This window comes from Aquila chrysaetos, chromosome 15 (assembly GCF_900496995.4).
Source record: "Aquila chrysaetos chrysaetos chromosome 15, bAquChr1.4, whole genome shotgun sequence".
Taxonomy (NCBI): Eukaryota; Metazoa; Chordata; class Aves; order Accipitriformes; family Accipitridae; genus Aquila; species Aquila chrysaetos.
This window is the reverse complement of record NC_044018.1, coordinates 28862499-28884372: the sequence shown is the minus strand read 5'-3', so window position 1 is coordinate 28884372 and position 21874 is coordinate 28862499. Positions and strand designations below refer to the sequence as shown.

General features: G+C 62.1%; 2 protein-coding genes and 2 non-coding genes across 8 annotated transcripts; all 4 read right to left on the bottom strand.

Annotated features, from left to right (window-relative positions):
* Positions 1 to 241: 241 nt before the first annotated feature.
* NCKAP5L (NCK associated protein 5 like) lies at positions 242 to 8275 on the bottom strand. Its single transcript, XM_041128837.1, is given in 18 exon segments — positions 242 to 689; positions 824 to 963; positions 1155 to 1448; positions 1550 to 1628; positions 1724 to 1877; positions 1975 to 2057; positions 2059 to 2964; positions 2966 to 3211; positions 3213 to 3257; positions 3259 to 3354; positions 3356 to 3727; positions 4233 to 4346; positions 4435 to 4554; positions 4635 to 4673; positions 4780 to 4848; positions 5253 to 5360; positions 5465 to 5506; positions 7043 to 8275. Coding segments are annotated over 18 exon segments (3987 nt in total). The 5' UTR covers positions 7886 to 8275; the 3' UTR covers positions 242 to 452.
* A 911-nt stretch (positions 8276 to 9186) lies between these two features.
* KANSL2 (KAT8 regulatory NSL complex subunit 2) lies at positions 9187 to 21670 on the bottom strand. 5 transcript variants are annotated; one of them, XM_030037770.2, is made up of 10 exons: positions 21575 to 21670; positions 20274 to 20532; positions 19138 to 19316; positions 18478 to 18592; positions 17882 to 18045; positions 16533 to 16699; positions 15655 to 15751; positions 12723 to 12976; positions 10729 to 10965; positions 9187 to 9810 (listed from the first exon to the last, which is right to left on the bottom strand). In XM_030037770.2, the coding sequence occupies exons 2-10, from the start codon at positions 20522 to 20524 to the stop codon at positions 9679 to 9681; spliced, it is 1596 nt and encodes a 531-aa protein (XP_029893630.1). In that variant the 5' UTR covers positions 20525 to 20532; positions 21575 to 21670; the 3' UTR covers positions 9187 to 9678. The 5 variants fall into 5 exon arrangements, with proteins under 5 accessions (XP_029893630.1, XP_040984685.1, XP_029893627.1 ...); XM_041128751.1 differs by having other exon boundaries at positions 20274 to 20535; positions 21575 to 21600; XM_030037767.2 differs by lacking the exon at positions 21575 to 21670 and adding an exon at positions 21157 to 21325.
* LOC115351428 lies at positions 9884 to 10012 on the bottom strand. The gene has a single exon (XR_003926806.1). It is a non-coding gene; the product is annotated as a small nucleolar RNA SNORA2/SNORA34 family (small nucleolar RNA).
* On the bottom strand, positions 15437 to 15565 carry LOC115351429. Its single transcript, XR_003926807.1, has one exon. It is a non-coding gene; the product is annotated as a small nucleolar RNA SNORA2/SNORA34 family (small nucleolar RNA).
* Positions 21671 to 21874: the final 204 nt, after the last annotated feature.

Below are 21874 nucleotides of genomic sequence, written 5' to 3'. Positions count from 1 at the left end.
GCCAAGAAATGCAACGGAAAAGAAAACGATCCGCTGGGCGAGCCGTCCGGTGGGGCCGCGGGGACGACATATTTTGATTCCGAGCTCTCCCAATCCCGCCGTCGCCTCTCTTTGTACACCGGGACGATTCAATAAAACGCTCAAGACTTGAACCTCTCGGCCCCCTCCCTCCCTCCCTCCCGCGGGCAGGATGTGGCCAATGCAGAGACGACAGCGGCTCCAAAATAACATATATAAATAAACCGGGGGAGGGCGGCTTTATTGAGTTAAAAACCCGGAGGTGGGGGCTGTACACTGCGATAGCACCATCGGAGAGAGCCGGGCATGGGGGGGGGGGGGGGGGGAGGAACAGGACAGTGGGGACCCCCCACACCCTAGACAGCACCCCAGACTGGGAACGGGGGGCAAGGGGGGCGGAAGACGTGCGAGTGCGGCCGGTGGAGGGGGGGGGCTCAACCCTGGCTGCCGCAGGAGGAGAGGCTGTCATACAGCGAGTCACTGAGCGACTCGGAGTGCTCCAGCCCCGGGGGGCCGTGCCCCCCATCCCGTGACTGGGCCTCCGTGCTGCCCTCGTCCCCCACGTCCGAGGCACTGGGCGTCCGGCTGCTGCTGGCGCTCAGGGCTGGGGGCAGCGGTGGGGGGGCCTCCGGGGACGCCCCTCGACACCCTGCTGGGCTGCAGACGGGGGCCTGGGGAGGGACAGCACGGTGAGGGGGTGCTCCCTGTGCCCCCCCCCCCCCCACTCCCCACCAGTGCTAATTACACCCCAGGGCTGGTGAGGTGGTCCCACAGCCCACCTCCTCCGTGCCCCCCCCCCCCTTACCAGTGCGGGACGGTGCAGCCCCTCCAGCCCCCCAGGGGGGCAGAGGAAGGGGTCGGCGGTGCCGCAGGCTTTGGCGTTGGGGAAGGTCCAGTTCTTGCTCTGCTGGACGCGCCGCGGCTTCCCGGCATCGTCACCAGCATCTGCAGGGAAAATGGCGAGGAGAGCCGGGGGGGTCAGTGCTGACCTGCAGGGTCCCCCCCAGCAACCCCCACATCCCTGCTGGGGTGCCAACCCCCGCCCCGTTGCACCCTTGCGTGAGCATGGGTGCACACCCGGCACCATCGGTGGGGGTCTCGCACACCCCCAGCACGTAGCGCGGTGGGACACTGACCTTGGGGACCGGCGCGGTGGCCTTGCGGGCCGGGGGGTGCTGGGGGGCGGCACGCCGGGGCGCTCCGGTGTTTGCCGGCCACCAGCGGCTCCTCCGCGCTGGGCACTTCCCGCTCCAGCGTACGGGCCTTGCGCGGCACTTTGGTGATGGCGGGCGGCCGCGCCGGCACAGCGCCGGGCAGCGGCTCGGGGCGGCCTCGTGGTTTGGGGGTGCTCTTGGCGGGGACCCCCCCGTAGTCAGGGGGCGGGAAGGTCCCAATCCCGCTGTCCAGTGTCCGCGTCAGCGACCCGCAGGCTGCTGGCACAAGTGGAGGCATCAGTGCTGGGGCTGGAGGGGGGGGGGTCCATCCCGGTGCCCCCCTCCCTGCCGTGTCCCCCCCCCCAGCACCCCCTTACTGGCAAAGTGCTGCGACGTCCCCGACTCGGACAAACTCTCATCCGATGGCAATTCATCCCGGAGTTCCACGTCCGGCACCTGAGGGGGGGGCGTGCAGAGAGTGAGCAGCCACGGGGTCCCCCCAAAAGAAGGGGTATGCAGCTGCAGGTGCTGATGGGGGGGGTTGCCTTTACCTTGTCAGGGGGCTCTTGCAGATGTCCCACGATGCCATTGCGGGGCAGGCGGCAGAGCCGGGGGTCTTTGGTGTCGGGGGGGACCCGGCGGAGGTCACAGAGCTCCCGCTTGCGCTCCAGGCGGCTCTCGTAGGGCACGTCCTTCCCGTCCACCCTGGGGACAACGCCGCATCAGGGCAGTCGGGGTGGGAAATGCACCCACCACCCTCATTCCCCCACCCATCCCCAAGGGTCCCTGGGCCAACACTGACCTGTCGAGCAGCTGCTGCATGAAGGTTTCGGCCGTCACCTCCTGGTACATCACCGGGAGATGGCCGGGACCTCGGGGGGGGCCCGCGCGGTCGCCCCTTCTCCAGCGCCAGCCCCTGCAAGAAGGCGTGCTCCTCCCGCAGCGCCTTGCGCAGATCCTCCGCCTTCTCCATCAGCTTCGAGATGTTGAGGCTTTCGGCTTCCAGCTTGCGGGCGGCCAACTTGACTTCCCGGCGTAGGGGAGCCGGCGTCCCGGCCCACTCCCGGCCACGGCTGCCATCGCCGCGACGGCTCAGAGCCGGCAACTTGCTACGGCGCAACCCAAACCAGCTGGCCAAACCGCCGGCAGCCTTCCCCTTGGCTTCTCCCGCCGGTGCCCGCTCCTGCCCCTGCAGCCGCAGCACGTTCTCCTCGATGCCCTTCATCACCTTCTCCTCGATGGCCGAGTGCCCGGCGGCACCCGGCGGCGGCCCCGTGCCGGGGGGCTCGGGGGCCGGTGGCGTTTTGTGGGGGACCCCTGCCGCCTTGGCCCCCGCCGGCTCCTCGCCCCGTGGCGTCCCGGCTTTGCCGGCGCCCGCCTTGGTGGGCAGCTTGGTGGGGCTGCCGTGGGGGCTGCGGGCAGCTTTGGCGGGGGGTGCCGGGGGGGCCCGCGGTGGGGTCCTGCCACCGGCGGGTCGCCCCTTGCCCCCTGCCTTGCCGGGCTCACCCATGGAGCCGGAGGAGTAGCACCGGGCCAGGGGCTCCCCGCCATGCGCCGGCTCGGGGTGCTTCAGGCTGCCCCCCAAACTCCCCCGGGGAGGGGGTCGCGGCTCAGCCCCATGGCCCCCCCGCTCAGGCCGCCCTGGGCCAGGGGGCTCGCGGCCCTCAGCCCCCCGCAGCTTGCCCAGGGCGGCCAAACGCTCCTTGAAGGGCAAGTAGCCCGGCTCCGGGGGCTTCTTGCCGGGGCGGCGGGAGGGGGCCGAGCCCCCCGTGCCACGGCGGGTGCTGGGGGGGGGAGGCAGCCACCCGTTCCCCGCTGGCGGGGGGTCCTGGTGGCCCAGGGGGCTGCTCAGCTGCCTCATAGGCACGGGGTGGGGGGAAGGCGGGGGGCTCGGGGGAGCCGGGCTCTGGGGGGGCGTCGGGGGAGGCACGGCGGCTGAATGCCGGTGAGGCCTCGGGGTTGCCGCCGCGGCAGGGGATCTTGGAGGCACGGGCGAGCTGGGGGCTGAGGCGCAGCGCCCCGGGGGGGGGGGGGAGGAAGCTTGAGCACCTTGGGGGGGGGGGGCAGAGGGTTGGGGCCCCCCCCCAGGCGAGAGCAGGGCGAAGCCCCCCTCGGGGCTCTCCTCGCCTGGGGCGTAGAGCCCCAGGAAAGCGGGGTGCTCACCACACCGCTGCCGGGGGGGGGCCCCCGGGGGCTTCGCCGTTGCGCCGGCAGCAGCCCCCCTCGCCCCGCAGCAGCCGCTCGGCCAAGGCGCTGAGCAGGGCCCCCCGCGGCGGTGCAGCCTCCTCGGGCGAGGAGCAGGGGCTGCCCTCAGCCCCCCGCCACCCCCCGGCGGCCCTCGCCCCCCGCAGCGGGCAGGGGGGCCAGCCCGGGGCGGCGCAGGGCTCCGGGGAGCCGGGGGAGGCCAGGGGGGGCCCCAGCAGCGGGTCCGTCTCCTCCAGCTTGCGCAGCACCTCCAGGATTTGGGCTTTCTTCTTGAAGAAGGGGGAGAGGGCATCCAGGGGGGCAGCGCCGGGGCTGAGCCCGGGGCTACCCGACGGCACCGACGGGGTCACCTGCGGGGTCCGTGCACTGTCACCCCACAGGCACCCGGTGCTGATCCCCACAGCACCACGGTGGGGCTGGGAGAGGGGGACGCGCTGGGGACACCACGGGCGGAGTGGGAGAGGGATGCAATGGGATTTGGGATGGGGATGTAACGGGGTTGGGGACGGGGACACTGGGGGCAAAGGGATTTGGAGCTGGGGGCATCACAGGCAGAGGAGCTCAGGAAGGGGGATGCCGTGGACCCGGAGAGGTGGACACCACAGGGTCAGGGAGAGGGACACCGTGGGCAGAGAGGCTTGGAAAGGGCAATATCACAGGCTCAGGGATGGGGACACCACGGACCCAGGGAGGGGGATAGAGGAGAGGACACCAGGGGCCCGGAAAGCGGGGTACCACAGGCTTGGGGACACCACAGGCTTGGAAAAGGCAATAGTGTGAGCTTGGGGAGGGGGAATGCCACGGCCTGGAGAGGGGGACACCGGGGCAGTGGGGTTTGGAGATGCTGGTACTCACCTCTGGCAGGGGGATGCAGCGGCTGGGGGGCAGTGGGGGGGGCGGCTGCTCTGCAATGCCTGGCTGGGGGCTGGCTGGGGCATCCAGGGGCACCGGCACTGGGTGCAGCGGCAGCTGGAGAGGAGGAAGACGACAGGTTAAGCTTTTGAGGGGGCTCTGCCCTGTGACCCCCCCCCCAGCACCGACGCAGCCACAGCCGCACCTGGGGCAAGGATCCAGCCGAGAGCTGCAGCTTCTGCTGGAAGAGGTCGCTCAGCGCCTGGTTCTGGCGCTCCAGGTCGAAGACCCGTTTCTTCAGCTTGATGCACTCCTCGCGCAGGTCCTGGCCAGGGCAGGACGGGGGGCATCAGCCAGGACCTCCCCAGCCCCCCACTGCCCCCCCACAGCCCCCCTGACACCCACCTTCTGGTTGAGCAGCGCCTGCACCACATGGTTGGCTACCTGCGGAGCAGAGGGGGGGCCTGGGTGGGGTGCGAGGGCACACGCAGCCCCGTACCCCGGCACACGCGTGTGCACACGTGTCCCATGTGCTCCCCCCCCCCAGTACCTCGTCCAGGCAGCGCTCGTACGTCTCCCGCTGGTTCTCGTTGGCCTGGGCCAGGGCCGAGTTCTCCGCCTGGGGACAGAGCGGGGACGGCTCAGGGGACATGGTGGGGTGCCCAGGGCACCAAGGGGACCCCTCCTCTGCCTGGTGGGACCCAGGGCCGCACATGGAGGGACAGGGCTGCCCCAGGAGCTGTGGCACACAAGGGCCACGGACGGCAGGAAAGTGCTGCCCCCTCACCGTGGTATCTGGGCTGCTGGCCCCGTGGCACGGGCCACGGCTACCTCTAAGCACCAACTGCACAGTGGCAGCGGCCACGGTTGCCCCACGGCACCAACCACAGCTGCCCGAAGGCAATAGCCACGGCTGCCCTGGCGGCCCTAGTTTCTGGTGGCCATTGGCTGCCCAGTGGCACCAGCCACAGCTGCCCGGTGGTCCCGGCTCTCGGGTGCCCCATCTCCCAGCCCCCACTGTACCTCCAGCTCCCGCAGCCGCTGCAGCAGCTCATGGCTGGTGTCCGTCTCGCCGAGCACCGTGGGGCTCCCGTCTCCCGGCACCTCGGCCACGCTCTCCGACATCGCTGGCTGCAGGGGGGACAGGCGTCAGGCCGGGGTCCCCGCTGACCCCTAGCCGATGTCCCCCTGGCCCGTGGCACTGCCAGGCCCTGGGCAGCCCGGACCCCCCTTACCTCGCTCGGGATGTCCCCAGCCCCGTCCCTCCGTAGTGTCACCTGCAAGGGAGAACGGGGCTGAGGAGGGGAACCCCGAGCCCACTGGCACCGGCACCCAGAGCCACAGGGACCCCTCCTGCAGCCCAGCCACCCTCGCCCCTTCCCGGGGTGTGCAGGGACCCTGGGACCCGCGCCGGTCCCAGAGCACCGGAATGAATACACAGCACCCCCGGGACCGGGACCGGGACCGGGACCAGCCCCGGGGCACCAGGGTGCACAGCACCCCCGGGGGCTGGCACCGGCCCCGGGGCACGAGAATACGCAGCACCCGGTACACAGGACCCCCGGGGGTGCAGAACGGGCCCCCCCGGCACCGCACAGGGCGTCGTCCCCCGCCGCCGGTACCGGTGCCGGTGCCTCCCCGCACCGCTCACCCCGTGCGCGCCGGAACAGGGGCCGACCCCGAGCACCGGCCCCGCTCCGGGCCCGGACCCGGACCCCCCCCCCCCTCCGCCCTCCGCCGCGATCCCGCCCCCGCCGCTCACTCACGCCCGGGGTTCCCGGCTGCGCCGCCGCCGCCCGTCCCCGCTCAACGCGGTCCCGGGGCCGGTTCCGGCGGCGACGGTGGCTCCATCCCGGCCCGGCCCGGCCGCGCTATTGTTGGGAGGCGGCGGCGGCCCGGCTCCGCCTTCCCGCCGCGGCCGGGGAGGAGCCGGGGCCGCCGCCGCCCCCGGTGCGCGGCTCCGCCAGCGCCAGCCCCGGGCAGGGAGTACCGGAGAGCCGGGCACGGCGGGGGCGGGGGGGGGGATCCGGGGCACCGGGGACCCCTGGAAGAGGCGGCACCGGGATACCGGGCATCCCGGGAGAGGGAGCACCGGGCAGCCCCATGTGGCACCGGGCAGCCCCGGGGGTACAGGGCACCCCACGGAGAGGGACCCCCCTGGGGCACCCCAGCGCCCTTTGGAGAGGGACCACCCAGGAGCCTGGGCACCCTCCGGGGGGACCACCGGGGCTCCAGGCACGGAGCCGTGCCGTGGCCCCAGGCCGTGGCCTTCACCCTGCACCCCCCGAGCTGGGCAAGGGTTGGGGTTCACATGGGGCCACGCGCTCCCGGCTCAACCGGACCCCACGGTGACAATGCCTGGCACCCCGGCAGGCGGGTTTGGCAGCACGGGGGGGGACCAGAGGGGACTGGGGGTGACAGAGGCAGCGAGGCCAGGAGGGAGGCCACTGGAAGCAGGCAAGGTCGGGGTGCGTGCAGTGCTCAACAACAGCCCCGTCCCCCACCGGGGACCCTGCACTGCTGCACTGTGGGTGGGAGCGCTGGGGGCCACCGGACAGCCCCGGAGCAAACTCTGCCACCTTCTCCCATCCAATGCAATGAGAGCGGCAAAAATAACCAGAGCACCAGTATCTGCAGCCCTGTTTGGGCACAGAGAGGGGCTGTGGGATGCTCCTCACGTCCCCACCAAAGCCCCCAGCCAGCTGTCCCCAACCCGATGGGCTGCGTGACCTTGGCCACGCACCCCGAGACCCCGCCGGCCCTGTGCACAGCAGCACCGTGCACCCTTGCCGGCACACGCGGCCGGACCTCACCGTGTTGTCCCTGTCCCCCCCGCAGCCCACGGGGCCGGCAGCAAACCCAGGCAGGTCCCCGGGGTGGCCCGTGGTACCCGTGGGTGCGTGGGCCCCCCTCGTGCTGCCCCCGGCGCAGGAAACGGCCCCGGGGCCGGCGGCTCCGGCTGCGTCACGGGGGGAAGTGAGGCTCTGTCTGGAGGGGAAGAGAAGCCCACAGCTCCCCCCCCCCCAGGTCCTGCCGGCGGGGGACAGCCGGGGGGGGCCCCGACAGATGGACGGCGTGGCCATCCCCTCCCCCAGCATGGGGCCCCGCAGGGGCGGCATGAGGGTCCCTGTGGGGAGGGGGACACAGCTCCAGCAGAGCCAGGGGCACCCAGAGCCCATGGCCCCCTCCCTGGTCCTCCCAGCCACTCGCACCCGCTGCCCCAGGCAGCGTGGGGACACGGCACGTGCCCAAACCGCGCGGCTGTGGACATGCCAGCGCGGCAGGGAACGGTCCCCTGCACCCAGGCCACGGTCCCACAGCATGGCCGCGATGGGCTGGCCTTGGCCTGCCCCACGCCGGGGTCCTACCCCAAGCCTGGGGACATGGGGTGACAGCCCTGAGTGTCCCCAACTCTGCTGCGCTGCAGGGGCTGGCTGTTCCTGGGGCAGCCAGGACGCACTGGGGACAGCGGGGACAAGCCCAGGGACAGCCCAGATGCACTGGGGACAGCAAGGACACCCTGGGGACACCTGGGCTACACCGGGGATGTGCTGGAGAAACAGCCTTGGGGTAGCAGGGACACATCGAGGACAGCTGGGACTCACCAGGGACACGTACCAGGGACAGCCAGGATGCAGTGGGGACACTGGGGACATGCCAGGGACAGCCAGGATGCAGTGGGGACACTGGGGACAGTCAGGATGCAGTGGGGAGAGCAAAGACACACAGGGGACAGCTGGGATGTTCGAGGGACAGCGGGGACCGGCGGGTGGGATGGAGGACAGTGGGGGACACAGCAGGGACAGCCAGGATGCACTGGGGACACTGGGGACACACCAGGACACAGTAGGGAGAGCCAGGGAGAGAGCCTGGATGTACCAGGGGACGGTGGGGACACACCGGGGACAGCAGGGACGGCCCGGGGACAAGGCGGGATGCGCTGGGGGCACATGGGATGTTCTGGGGACAACAGCCCGGGGACAGCGGGGACATGCAGCGGGGACAGCCAGGATGCACCGGGGGGGGCACCGGGGCCAGCCGGGATGCACTGGGGACGTACGGGGGGGGGGAACCGGCCGGGTCGCCCCGTGCCACTTCCCCCGTGGCCCCCCCCCCCCCCCGCGGCACGTTCTGCTGCACGGCGGCAGCGGGGACCCCCCCCGCTCCGCACCGTGGGGCTACCGGTGCCCCCCGAGCTGCGGCCCGACTTCCCCGGGGACCCCCACGCCGTCGCCGTCGCTCCCCGCCCGCCCTCCCGCCGCAGACACGGCCGGACTCACCGGGGACTACGGCGGGGAGGCGGCGGCGGCGAGGGGCGGCATGGCCATGACCGGGACCGGGGCCGGGACCGGGGCCGGGGCCGGGGCTGGCCCGGCGGCGGCAGCGGCGGTGATGTCATGGCTCCACCGGGCCGGCTCCGCCCTGCGCCCCCGCCGCCGCCAATCCGCGCCCGGGGGCGGCGGGATCCCGGAGCGGCGGGTGTCCCGGTGCTGCCGCCGCATCCCTTCCCCGGGGTCGGGCTCGGGCCCCCCCCCCCCCCGCCTCCACCCCGGTGTCTCCCCCCCACCGCGATCCCCGGAGCTGCCCCACAGGAACCCGGTGCCCCCCCCACAACCGGGACAGGGCACCGAGCGGGCTGAACCCCGCTGCCCCGGGCTGGGACCGGACCGGCCCGCACCCCACGGAGCCCGCATGGGCTCGGTGGGTGTCGTCCCCCCCCTCGCCCCGCTGCAGCCGCCGAGGTCTTGTGCGAAGGACTGAAATAAGTGAGTGAGCCCCAAAGGCGGGGGCCCCCATGGGCAGCAGGACCGGAGGTTTGGGAGCAGAGGGGTCACCCCCTCCCCGGGAGGGTGTTCATCACCCCAAGGGAGTCCCGAATCCCCCCAGGACAGCGCTGGCTGCTCCATCCTTCAGCTCTTCCACCCCCCCTCACCACACAACACAGGGACACATGGCACCCACCTCCATCGCTTTATTGTGGGGGTTACCCGCAGGATGGAAACCTCCTCCCCGGACTGAAAACATTACAGGGCTCGCAGACCACCCCTGGCCTCAGAACCCCCCCCCCTCGGGGGGGCAACATGAGACACAGACCATTCCCCACAGCAAAGGACCCCAAAACCCCAGTGAGCGTGGAGAGCAGCTCTGCCCTTTTCCCCGAGTCCCTCTGTGGCTTCTCCCCTGGCTAGCCTGGCAGCCGCAGGACTCCCCACCACAAGGGCAGGCAGAGTGGGGGGAAAGAGGGTCTGGGGTCCCCACTCCGGGGTTTCAGCCCCCACCGCTCCAGGAATCACCCCTGCAGAGGAGCTGGAGCTGCAGTTCAGCCCCGTGCTGGGCGAGGACGCCGGCGCCTGCAGGTTTCCACACGCGTCCCACCAACTGGCTCCGCCGTGACTCGGCGCGAGCGAGGATTCGCAAGGGAGCGCAGAGATGCCGCGTGCAGCCAGTCTCAGCTCACGGACCCCGGTTCCAGGCTCCCGTTAGCGGCTGCTCCACGGGTCTGGGTGGAGGTGGTGGCTTCCTCCGGCCGTCTGTCGTCCCTGGGCCCCAGCCGGCACGCTGCCAGCGGCAGGTGACTCTGTTGGGGACAGAAAAGGGATAGTGGGCTGGCTGCAGCAGGACTTGCCTGGGCAGAGGCGAGGGCAAGCCCAGGCTGTTGTCGCTCCCACACGAATTGGTCGTTCCACAGGGATGGGAGCGCCAACAGACTGGGAGACGTTTCCTCTGGGCTCCTGCTTGAAACCAACGGCTACAGCAAACCGGTGGTCTTCATTCAGGGCCTGGGGGGGGGAGTGCGTGCTCCAGGGTTGGGGTCCCCCCACCCCAACACTTGGCTCCCACCAGGGGAGAGGCACTGCAGGGACTCCTCGACTGCAGGGACAGCGTTGGAGGGGTGACAGGGGATGCAGGGTGGGACGTCTGAGGACATCTCCAAAGATGACACCCTGCGGGCACGTCCAGAGCAAGCCACAGGCTCCGGGCAGGACACAAGAGGAGCAAATTGCAAGTGAAAAATGAGACTCAAAAGAAGGAAAAAGCAGAAGCCCTTTGCCCAGAAGATGACAGCTCCCCTTAAAATCCCCAGACAGGAGAAAATGGGCTTCCCACAGCGGGTAGTCCCCAGCCTGTGAGACATCTCCACCACGTCTCAGACAGCTCCCGCGACACCAGTCCCACGCACAGGAAGAGGGTGGCACCGAGCCACCCACAGAGAAGAGGCGACCGCCCGTCGTCCTCCACCACTCCCCCCGGGGACAGGCTCTGGCTGCCACCCCCTCAACACTTCTAACATCATCCAGACCGTGGGCGTAGCACTGGTCGGAACTCCGCTGCATGGGAGAGCAACCACCCAGGGCCTGGCTGCATGTATGGAGGGCAAACAGGGACTTCTCCTCCCCTCCCCCGGGAAGACACATCCTCCAGAGCCCTGAGGGCCGTGGTTCACCCGGAGCAAGAGCTGTGCTACTGCTGGAAGCCCCTGGTGCTCTCCCAGTTGTACCTGTGCAGGCAGCTTGGCCGGAGGCTCGGTGGCTGGGGAGAAGATGTGAGCAGAGGAGCTCCCTCTGTCCGTCGGCACCGTCTGCAGAGAGAGACCTGGGTGGGAAGGCTCCTCCAGGGCCAGTATGTCTATGGGGGCCTCGGCAACGTCTCTAAGGGACTGATCGAGGGCCACAGAAGGATCAAAGAGCAGAGGGGATGGAGGACACTGCATGCCATCGCCCACCACGTCCAAGTCCTAGGAGAGAAAACATTGGGAGCAGCTCATCAGCAGGAGTCCCGAGGAGCTCTGTGGGAGACAGAAGCAGGAGTCCTCGCAGCCCTTCTCTGCTACCCTCTTGAGCTCCAAGGGGCAGGAGCGGGCAGGCTGCTTCACTGCTTTCTGGGCACAGGAGGAAGGCAGAGCAGCAGGCACCACGCCACCAGGACCTCCAGCCTCGGGAGCCAGAAAGACAACTACAGGAGCCTCCTCCTCCAGAAATGGCGTGATTCAGGCTGGCAGTGCTGCACTCCCTCTGAAAACAAGGTGGGGGGCACAAGGTCCAGAGCCCAGTGTGATGTGCTGCCCCAGAAGCACCCCCGCAGCAGCCAGGAGGGTCTGATCCTGCCTTCCTGAGGACACCCGGAGCAGTCACCCCTCTCCCAGGATTTCACACAACCCTCTTTGCTTGCCCTGACAACATATTGGGAGTGGACGGTCCCTGGCTTACTCCTCCATCCGCCCTGTTCGCTGCCGTCTGCTGCGTGCGTGGATAACCCTGCTGACGCGAGAGGCTGGGATTTCTGCAAGGCTATTGTTAGAGGACTGGATTTGTTTTGGCTTTGGAGGGCGTTTGACATCAAGGCGAGATGCCTGCAACTCATGAGTGGCACTCTACCAGCCTAGCGTGACGTGAGATAAAACACAGATGCCCTACACAGCCGTACGCTGCCACAGCTCCAAATCCCTCCAAGCTGAGAACGGACGGCTCTCAGGGAGTCTGCAGTTCCCATCCATGCACGGCTCGGGGTACAGGGCAGCAGCAAGGCACCTGGGTTCCTGCCTGAAGCACCTGAAACCCCACGTGGAGCAGGGGACCCTCTCAAAGGACAGGCTGGGGGAGAAACAGTTACATTTTTCACTTCTGACCTGAAAAAAAATCACCTCCCACAAAGGCTGTTTTCACAGAGAGCGGTGTGCCGGCTCTGTCCCGGAGGAAGGCTGGGATCTGGTCCAATGCCCACCGAAGGCAGAGAGAGTGTTCCCTCGACCCCGGGGGTGCTGGGCCCAGCCTGACCCCAGAGCAGCAGTAGTTGCTCTCCTGTGTTAACACTGTGGCTGCTGCCATGCCCTGGACTCCTCAGCTGCTGGCAATCCCTCCTCCATCAGCAAACTCTAAAGTGGTTATGAGATTTGCCTCCTGATAGCAGCGCTCAAGAATCTTGGGGGCACCCAAATAATAAAGCAAGTGACACCTCATTCAGAGGACCAACTCCAAATGACCATGGTATTTTTTTGATTAAACAAATTTCAGAGGATTTTAAGCATGTAGGCTTAACATACATGCAGTACATCAGAATAATCTGGGGATTAAAATCCTCATGGATTCCTCATGGGAGAGAAGGGGGGGGGGGGGGGGAAATCCTCTTTTTAAAAAGCCCCTAAATACGGATTTAAATGAGAGCACAGCCCTTCTGAAGGAGCAGTAACCAGCCCTACAGAAACAAACATCTCCCAAACCTTTCATGTTCCTGTGTTTTTTTCAAAAGACTCTCCTTCCCCAAGCCAGCAGGAATGAAAATAATTCTACATTATCTGTGCTGGGGAGGCAGTGCTTTACATGACATCCACCCATGCTCCACTTGGGGAGCTGCGGGTCTGCTGCACTGCAGCCTGCTCCCCAAGTATTTCAGCGTGACTTCATGGCATATAATAAAAACAGAAACATTTGGGGAAGCTTTTCTGCAGGCCACCTTCCTTGCACACCACGGCCTAAAGCACACTGTGCAACTTACATCGCTGAACTCCAGGGGCAAGCTCTCCGTGGGCTGGAGCTCAGCAGCACTCAAGTACAGATCTGTGGGGGCAGCTTCCAGCTCCTCAGGGACAGCCAGCACCTGCTCGGGTACGTACATCTGCGGAGGCAAACGGAGATGGAGCGGGCAGCACGGATCCTCCGAAAGGCTCACGGGGACTGGCTTGTTGCAGGGCACTTCCTCAGAGCCTTGACACGGTTTGAACAGAGTCTGATTAGCGTCCTGACAGATGTCTGGGAAGATGTGGTCAAGGGAAACCCGCATGGCAGACAAGCTACAGACAGACACGCATCCAGAGGCATAAATGCTCCCCACACACCCAGCCACCCTCCAGCAAACGGTGTTAAAAACCCCATACGTTTCTCCAAGGTCAGGAGTCCAGACTCCAGAGTTGCATCCTGACTGCCCAGCAATGTGGGCCAATGTTACTTGCACGACGGAAAACAGGGACAACAGCAACAGCTTCCCAGTGGGGGCTGGGAGATGTAGTTGGATCCCTTTAAAGCACTCGCAGATCCTCAGATGGAAGATATTACAAATGCACAGGCTTACTTTTATTTGCAGATATCCATTTAAGAGGCATCTGCACAAGCCTTAACATCTAACACGCAGCGGAGATACGAGCACACACAATGCTTTTTCCACAGCCAGGAGTTTAGTTCCGGTATTTCTATCTTCCCAGTGCATTTTCCTTCCCAATGGAAAACCTATTCCTGCCAGAGGTGTAAATGGGATTTCCTGCCTTTAATCACAAACAGAAACCCTGCTCCAATTGCATCGCACTTGCAGAGCAATCCACCAGCAGAGACTAGCTACAGACCAAATCCCATCCTCGTCCAAGAGCCCTGCGAAACTACAGATGGACCCACCGCTGAGGCTGCATGAGGGTCTTCATAAACAACGTTTTACTGACAGTCATGAAGTTTCTACTTACTGCTGCAAGGAACAGCGGAGTGTGTCACCAAGTGAGCAGTGAGGCACAATCTCCATGCAAGTGACAATCTGGAGTTGGGGCCAAAGCAGATTTCAGGTGTGGATCATGTCTTTCACGTCAGATACCTCAATATCAAACCCACCCAAGTAACTGCCCAGCCATTCTCAAGGTTTGTGGAGTTCACACCACGGTTTCCTCTTCACACAGCGCAGCATGTAAGGGAGAGGAAAAAAGCCCCCGAACTTCCAAACCCACGTGAACTGGCAAAAGGTGCCAATTTTAACCCAGTTTCTTAAGCTGTCTAGGTTTCAGATTTATCCTTTCCTCCTCTCCTCCCTGCACTAAGGCAGCTGTGAAGGCACCGATACAATTTCCCAGCAGGCTGTGGAGAGCCCATAATCTGTGCTAGCAGCAACGGTACAGAGCCCAGCCCAGAGGAGCCAGATCTCTCAGACACCCGAGGGCAGATGTGGTGAGGAAAGCGTCTCTGTATGAACAGCAGGGTGGGGAAGCCAGATTTTAATCTCTCTGAATGACTCCCAGATCAAGCACTGACTTTATTGGTAGCCAAAAAGCATGGATTGCCAAGATGACAAAATCACACGCTCCACCTGGAGCCCAACAGCCCAGCTGGGTTCGGCCCCTTTAATGCATTGTCACAAACAATCCAGCTCCTGAAAAGCAAACAAAGCCCAAGAGCCTCCCAACAATGCACAAAGCAGAGCAGACTGCAGATGTTATCGGCTCAGCAGGGCTAACCGAAGTAAAATCTTGTTTGTGTCAGTGAAAGTCAGCTGACAGCTCAGACATAAGGAAATCAAACCTCGCTTTTTCCACTCCCTTCTCGGCCTGCCCTGCTCAAAGCGAGCCAGCTGCAAACAGCAACTTGCTCAAACCATTTTAAAGGTATCTACCCTGTCTTTATTTTGAAGTATATGGTCACTAGAGAGAAACAAAGGCAGCTTCCTACTCCCTGCGCGTAGCTGGAGTCGAGTCTGCCAACTTCAGTAACAAAACAAAAAGCTCAAAACAAAATGAAGAGCTCATCCTCCCCCTGGCTGCCAGCTCTGCTCTGGGACCCAGCGCCGGAGCTTCTCCTGACTCACACCAGCAACAGCTGCTAACACAGCTCCGACACAATCCAAACCTGCTCCTGGACACATCCACCCAATCCCGCTTAGACAAGAGCTGTGCAGATGAACCCAGGGCAATGCTCCGTTTGCAGATCCCATGTTGGGGCAGTGATCCCTGAGCTGGGGGGATCCCAGTGGAAATTTCAGTGCTGGCTCTCAAAGAGCCAAGGCTGTTTCGGGAAATCAAACAGCTCAAGGCTCTTCACACACACGTGTGAACCTTTCAAGGGATCAAAGGAGACTGAGCTGGTCCATGGCAGCCCCGAACAGGCTAGGAACTACTCCCTCATTCAGATCCTCCCAAAAAAATCACCGAGCACACGCTTCAGCAGTCAGATACCCCTTCCTACAGACAACCCTCACAGCAGGACTCATACCAAGAGCTCACAGACCCTGCTCAGGTCGGCTGTTGGCACCCAGCACCGGTAGCCAAGCAGAGAGCAGACTTGCTTCTACCCTCCCTCAATATGGCCAGAAATTAGCTCATGCCTCTCTCAGGTTTTGTGAGGTTCCCCTGTCACTTCCAAGTGAACTGGCCACCCTGTTCGGATGCTCTGGATCGGCCAACATACTGCAGGAAGGCTGCAGCTGGACCTGCCTGGGCACAGCTGAGGGCAAGCCCAGCCTTTTGTCACTCCCACACCAATTGGTCGTTCCACGGGGACGGGAGCGCCAGCAGACCGGGAGACGTTTCCTCTGGGCTCCTGCTTGAAACCAACGGCTACAGCAAACCGATGGCCTTGATTTAGGGCCAAAGAGAAAAAAGGAGGATCAGACACACTTCAAACTGCCAGCAAACAGTCAGGAGCGCAGCCCAAGGCAGCACAGGCAGATCAAAGGATACGCGTAAGGCAGTGCCTGGTCATCGGGAGGGACTGGTTCGAGCATCGGACATCGTCGACAAAGGCCAAGCACCTCTGGCTGGAGCGGGTGGTGTGCGCCTGCAAGTCCAAGAGAAGAGCTCAGAGCTGCACCAGAGAGTCGTCCGGCTCTGTTCCAGAGAAACCCCCTCAGCTATACAACACTTGCATCCTGCTTTCAAAACACGCCAAGACCAAACTCTCAGTTCCACTCCAGCAGAGCCTAGCTCCTCATTACATCTTTCTCATTCAAGCTTTTATTAAACAGAGCTGAGATAATAAGGCACGACTCGATTTCAATAGGAAGAACTTCACCTCAGAAGTATGTCTCAAAGAATGAGGTCTCTCAGACCTACCTTCCAACTTTCAGAAGTCAGTTAGTGGAATGCTTTGAATTTTAAGTTATAAGGAAATGGCTGCACATAGCTTCAAATTTAGGATCACACGTGATGCAAGGTGCCTGCCTTTTGGTCCCCATAGGTCTAGGAGGGGTCTGGGTTTCACCACCATAAGGAGTTTTTTTCCACACATTTTTCAGACATGAAATTCAGGCCACCTCGTACTGAGCCCTCCCTTTCAAAAGAGAAAATTCTCCAACCCCATGCTTGAACTTCTGCAGTTTTGATGCCCATTTAAAGTGACCCTAGGAACCACCAATGTTTCAGCCAACGTATGGATACTGAGGGTGCTGGCTGGGACCAGACCTCTATGTCCTTGCAGAAAGGGTGTTACAAGGAGCAATCCAGCAGGGCCAGAGCAGAGCCAGCCTGGGATCACTTCCAGGAAGGGACGAGAGGAGAAACCCAGCTTCCAAGCGAGGCTATAACTCCAGCCGGACCCAGTCCCCGAGCTGCTGACGCACCTGCTGGGCAGCGCCATCGGTCGCCAGCATCCTGCGCTCCTTCAGCTGCCGGTGGAGCAGGGCCTCCACGCCATAGCGCTGCCGGTAGCGGCGCAGGCACTTCAGGCGCTTCAGGTTCTCACGCTCCTTGGCCATCAGCCCCTCCGGGCCTGTCAGAAGGCTGCTGCCTGCAGGGAGTGAGGGAGGGGTCAGAAAATACCACCCCACCTGCCATGTCCTTCCAATTTTTTTGGTACCGAGAGCCAAAATCAGCTGTCGAGAGCTCCAACAGCTGACTAACAACACAGATGTCAACGCACAGAGCGAACGAGCAGTGAGAGTTGCATGTATAAACAGGAAGCACATCTTTGAGTTACACAAGAAGATGACAAAGCAGATTCCATCCCGAAATTTATCCCAACTTCTCTGTGCACATGAGGAGCACTTGGGCCAACAGAATATTTTAAAAACGTCTTTTAAAATAATTTGGCCACTCAAAAGTCTATTGTGATTTCTGCAGGCAGCATAGGAGTTTGTCAAATTTCAGCTTGCTCCTGTGCACATTCTGGAAGCTTCCCGTAAGCACTCCCAGCTGTAATTACAGGGCAATGCTGGGGATCTGCTTTTCTATTACTGGTTTGCTAAAAAGAGTTTTACAAAATTGTTATGTACCAAACTTTCAGTTATTTTTACTTGGGACCAAGCTGCATTATGCCATTTTCCAGGATGAGCTATTATAAGACTATGCTAGAGAAAGCATTCTTTGCACTGCAATACTTGCAACCAGTTATACAACCCGGTTCTGCCTCTGCTAAACTACGAACTCCTGCCTCCAAGACCATGTTCTGTACAGGGAGAATTCCAACTGAGGTAGAAGAGCTTTTGCAAAGGAAAGTTGCATCTGTGCTAAGGAGGAATATGTCATTACAGCAGTACCGGTGTAACTACTGAAACAAACTTCTGCTGATACAGACAGGACCTTACAGATGAATAAATTTTTTGTTTATAAAACCAAAAACAGGAAATCCCATACAAAAAAAGAACTTTTGTCTCAGAATTAACTTTGTAGTCTCATTTCCTGACAACACTGCAAACTTTGAAGAGCAAAGAAATCCGGCAACCTTTCTAACCCAAACGATACCAATCTCTGGGCATGAGGCCAGACACAGAAATACCTTCTCTAACCGAGTTTCAGGCCTACAGTAATTTTCACCCTTACTGAGACAGCACTGCTCTGAAATCTGCTTCTACAAAGGCAAAAACCACGTTTTTGGTTTTTTTTTAACGTAGAGTTCTGCACGTGCTTTAGAAAAGCGCTGTGCCCTCAGCCAGAGGAATACAGATCAGTGACTACCTGTACCAGTACTTGCCTATGGCTTCATGCTCTCCCTTGCGGCTGTGCAGGTATCGGCGCTTCTTCTCCTTCAGAAGGTGCTGGAGCCGTTTGAACTGGTCAATATAGAGAGACTGCAGGCGAATTAGCTTCTCTCGCATGATCAAAGCCACCTCCTCAGCTGTGTATACACCAGCATGCCTGAAAAACACCCACCCAAACAGGGTTAAGTTTGTAAGGGTCCCTCAGAGCTGTTCTCCTGACCAAATGACACAGACCTTATCAGAAACATGGGCTGAGCAGGGCTAGATTATACAGAACAATGGGTAATGAGCAGAAACACCGAATTTATGGGGGTTTTTTTAAGTTAAGAGATCACCCAGGGACTGCTGCCGAATGGACCACTCCACGCTGAAAGAGGATGACCATCAGATACTTCCCAGAAGAACCATCAGGTCCAAGACTTGCAAGCATTCATGCCTAACAACTCACCAAGGCACAAAGTCCAACTGCAACACCATTATCATCACTTCTTTAACATAACCGCCATCTCCTCTGGTACAACACTGAGCTCAGAACGCTCCGCATGCTGCACATGTGTAAGCAGCCGACAGCCGCCAGCACCCAACTTACTTCAAGGGATCCTCCTGGTCACTATCGATGCTGTCAGCCTCACTGTCTGGGTCCCCTCGCCACGTCTGGTCCACTGTGATAGGGTCCTGCTCACCATCACTCCAGCTGTCCTCATCTGAAAAGACAAGTCACCCTCAGTGGTAGGACACTGTCCTACATCCTAGCACAGGACAGCTCGGCTCCACAGCTGCACAGAGGTGAACTTGCTCTGCCTCTTTCCAAGAGAGACTTCTCCCCAGCACAGTGTGAGCAAGGGACATGGAACAAGAGGAAACCCACCAGCTCAGCACGGCCAAAATACACAGCTCCTGTGGAGTGACACTCCTGCCTACCCAGGAACCATGAACTGCCGGCTGGCCCCAACGAGTGACCCTCCAAGACAGGAAGCTCAGCACTGAGCCAGCGTTTGACAGGCACCGCTAGAGACTAACCCAGCAAAGAGGGAAGCTAGCTAACATTTCTACTCTGCGAGTGCAAGAGAAGAAAACCGGCAGGATTTTGGTCTGGCAGTGTGACTTGACTACAGTCAGTAGCAGGCAAGACATGCCAAGGTTTGCAGAACACAATCTTTTACTCAAAGACCCCTGGGATTCTTGACATTTCCACACAAAACTGAGAAATCCAGGTCCTCTCTCACCAGTTTTTGCTTTCAGTTCTTACCTAGGATCCGACTGGCTTCGCTGCGGCTGCTCTCTGCAGTCTGAGAGCCCAGCTCTGTTTTGGCATAAGAGCTAAGCTGGCAAAGGAGAGTCTCGCTTACAGGCCCAGGACTGGACTTCTTCATCTGAGCTTGGAGTGCCAGAGCGTTCCTACGGGCATGCTCCGCACAGAACGACGCACTGCAGGAATAAACCACAAGCTCGTTACGACTCCAAGCCCTCAGCTGGCAAAACAAACAAGCGATACAGTGAGAAACACTCCCTGGCACCTGGAAAGCACATCCCCTCCACAGCTTTCTCAGAGAGAGCCGCTGGCTGTAGGTACTGCTCGGAAATGCCAGAGAGCCCCGGGTGGCTCGCAGACCACACACCACTGCTGAAATGCCACCTCTGGCACTGGAGTTGGCAGCCACATGGCACAGCAGCAGGGAGAGAAAAGAGCTTTTTACATAAAGCCACTGAGGTGAGCTCTTCTGCTTCCAAATATTCACACTAGACTCTCAGTTTCCACGCAGAGCACGCTGGCTCACGTCAGATGGATCCTTTTTATCACAGAGGAACCAAGGGCAGAATGAAGACTACCAGTGTCCACATCCCTGTAACCTCTGAGAATGAAACGCAGGTCAATGCTCCCGTAAGGGAAACTGTGCTCTGCTGATGTGCTTACTGCATGTCAGTAACTGTTCTAGGTCCTTCCATCCATAGCAGTCAAGACATTTTATATGCATCAGAGAACAAGAAGCACAACCAGGTCATCAAGTCCACATAATACACGACCAGAATATCTGTGCTGAGGATCATCCGTAAGTACAGACAGCGGCAAGTTAAATTTGCTGGGCTGAGCAGAGGTATGGCACTGCGTGGGCGCACATACAGCTCTTACAAAGGACCTGGATCACTGCAGCCACCTTCTGATGGCAGAAGGCAGCAGCCCAACAGTCCGGCAGGACCAAGATGACTCCGTGCAGTGTCCAGCACTCACAGAGTCTTTTTCTAGTTTAAAAACGCTTCAGAAAGAGAGCACCACTTGTCTGAGTTAACGTAAATGCAGCAGCTGAATCAGGAGAAGGACCTTCTCCTGCCCGTTTTAATTCTATATGGCATAGAACTGGAGAACCAGGAGACAGAGGTACTCACCCATCTTTCTTCTCTGGTTTGGGCGCAGCGTTGGGACACCGCTTTCCATTCTTTGTTGAAACATAACTGCACTGCTTGAAAGGGGCACTCCTGTCTTCAAGAATGTGCTTAATACAAAACTCCTGCCCCTCCAGCCGCGGCTGGGAGCACTGGCGGTGGGTGAAGGCACAGGACAGAGGCTCCTGTGGCCGCGGCACAGGAGTGAGGCGTCCTCGGCTTGATGGCAAAACATGGATCCGAATTCTGTTCATGCCAACACCTGCTCGAGAGATGCAGACCAGTTAAAAGAATGAAACAAACTACTGATAAAAAGAAAGAGCAGCAACATCTGCTAACACCTGCTAATGCATCTGAATAAAACTCTTTGACCCCCTTAAACATACAAAAGATGAAGCTGCGCCTATAGAACCAGTTTCTTCCAACGCCTAAGGAAACTTTTAGCTTTGCAGCAACCCCATTTCTGCACAGAATGAAATACATCTCACTCACCTGAGCTACCAAGCAGCAACATCCATGCCAAGGTGCGGGCACAAGCGCTGCTGCCTGGCAGCACTGTGGCCAGGGGGAGGATATATGTCTGAGAGATACCCCTCTACCCCCATCACCCCAGTGCAGGACCCTTTCCTCCCAGCGCACGAATCCCACAGCTCCATACCCTCCCAGGGTACAATGCTCCCTTCCATACACAGCCCACCAGCCCCATAATGCCCAATACAAACCCTATCCCTTCATAGCATCATCTGTCCCCCCCCCCACCCCACAACCTCTTCCTCAGCAAGGACGATCTCCCAACCCCCCCCCCGCCCCCCCCCCCGCCATGCTTCCCACAGACGCAGTGCTCACCCCCAGCCCTACACACCCCCCTCCCCCGTGCGCAGCTCACCAACTCCACACTCCGTACGGAATCCCTCCTGCCCAGTGCGGCACCAGTGCAGGATCGCCTCCTCCCAGTACCCCCCCCCACTGTGGCTCCTCGTCCCGGTGCCCATCCCTGCTCCCGGTGCAGCCCCTCTCCCCCCCCCCCCCCCCACGCACGTGCTCGGCCACCCGCCCCGCGCCCAGGTCCCACGCATGCGCAGTCGCGCCGCCCGGCTGCGCCGGTGCCGCCATTTTGTCCGCGGGCAGCGGGCGTGAGGGGCGCTCCCGAAAGGAGTCCAGGCAGCGCTGCCGGAGCGGTGGGCGCATGGAATACCGGCCCCCCGGTCGGTGCGGGGTGGAGGGGCCCCGGGACAGGGCGCAGGTGTCGCGGCGACGGGCTGCGCAGACCCCGCCGAGGGCAGGCGGCGCAGCCGCCATCTTACCTCGCTGCCGCCCCGGCCTCCTTGCTGCCTCGCCGCCCGCCCGCCCAGCTACCTCATTGGCCCGCCCGTCCGCCAGTCCGCGGCGGGCGCGGGGGCGGTACCGCACGCGGTTGGCCGAGCCCGCCGTCATTTCGCAGGCACCGGCCACGCCCCCAGGAGTCACGTGAGGGCGCGGCGGCGGCGGGAAGCCGACACGCGGGCGCGGCGGGACCGGAGGCGCCTGCGCGTTTGCGAGTCCCGAGCGAGGGAGCCGGGTTGTGCTGTGGCTCCGGGAAGGCAGAAGCTCCTGGTAGCCCCGGG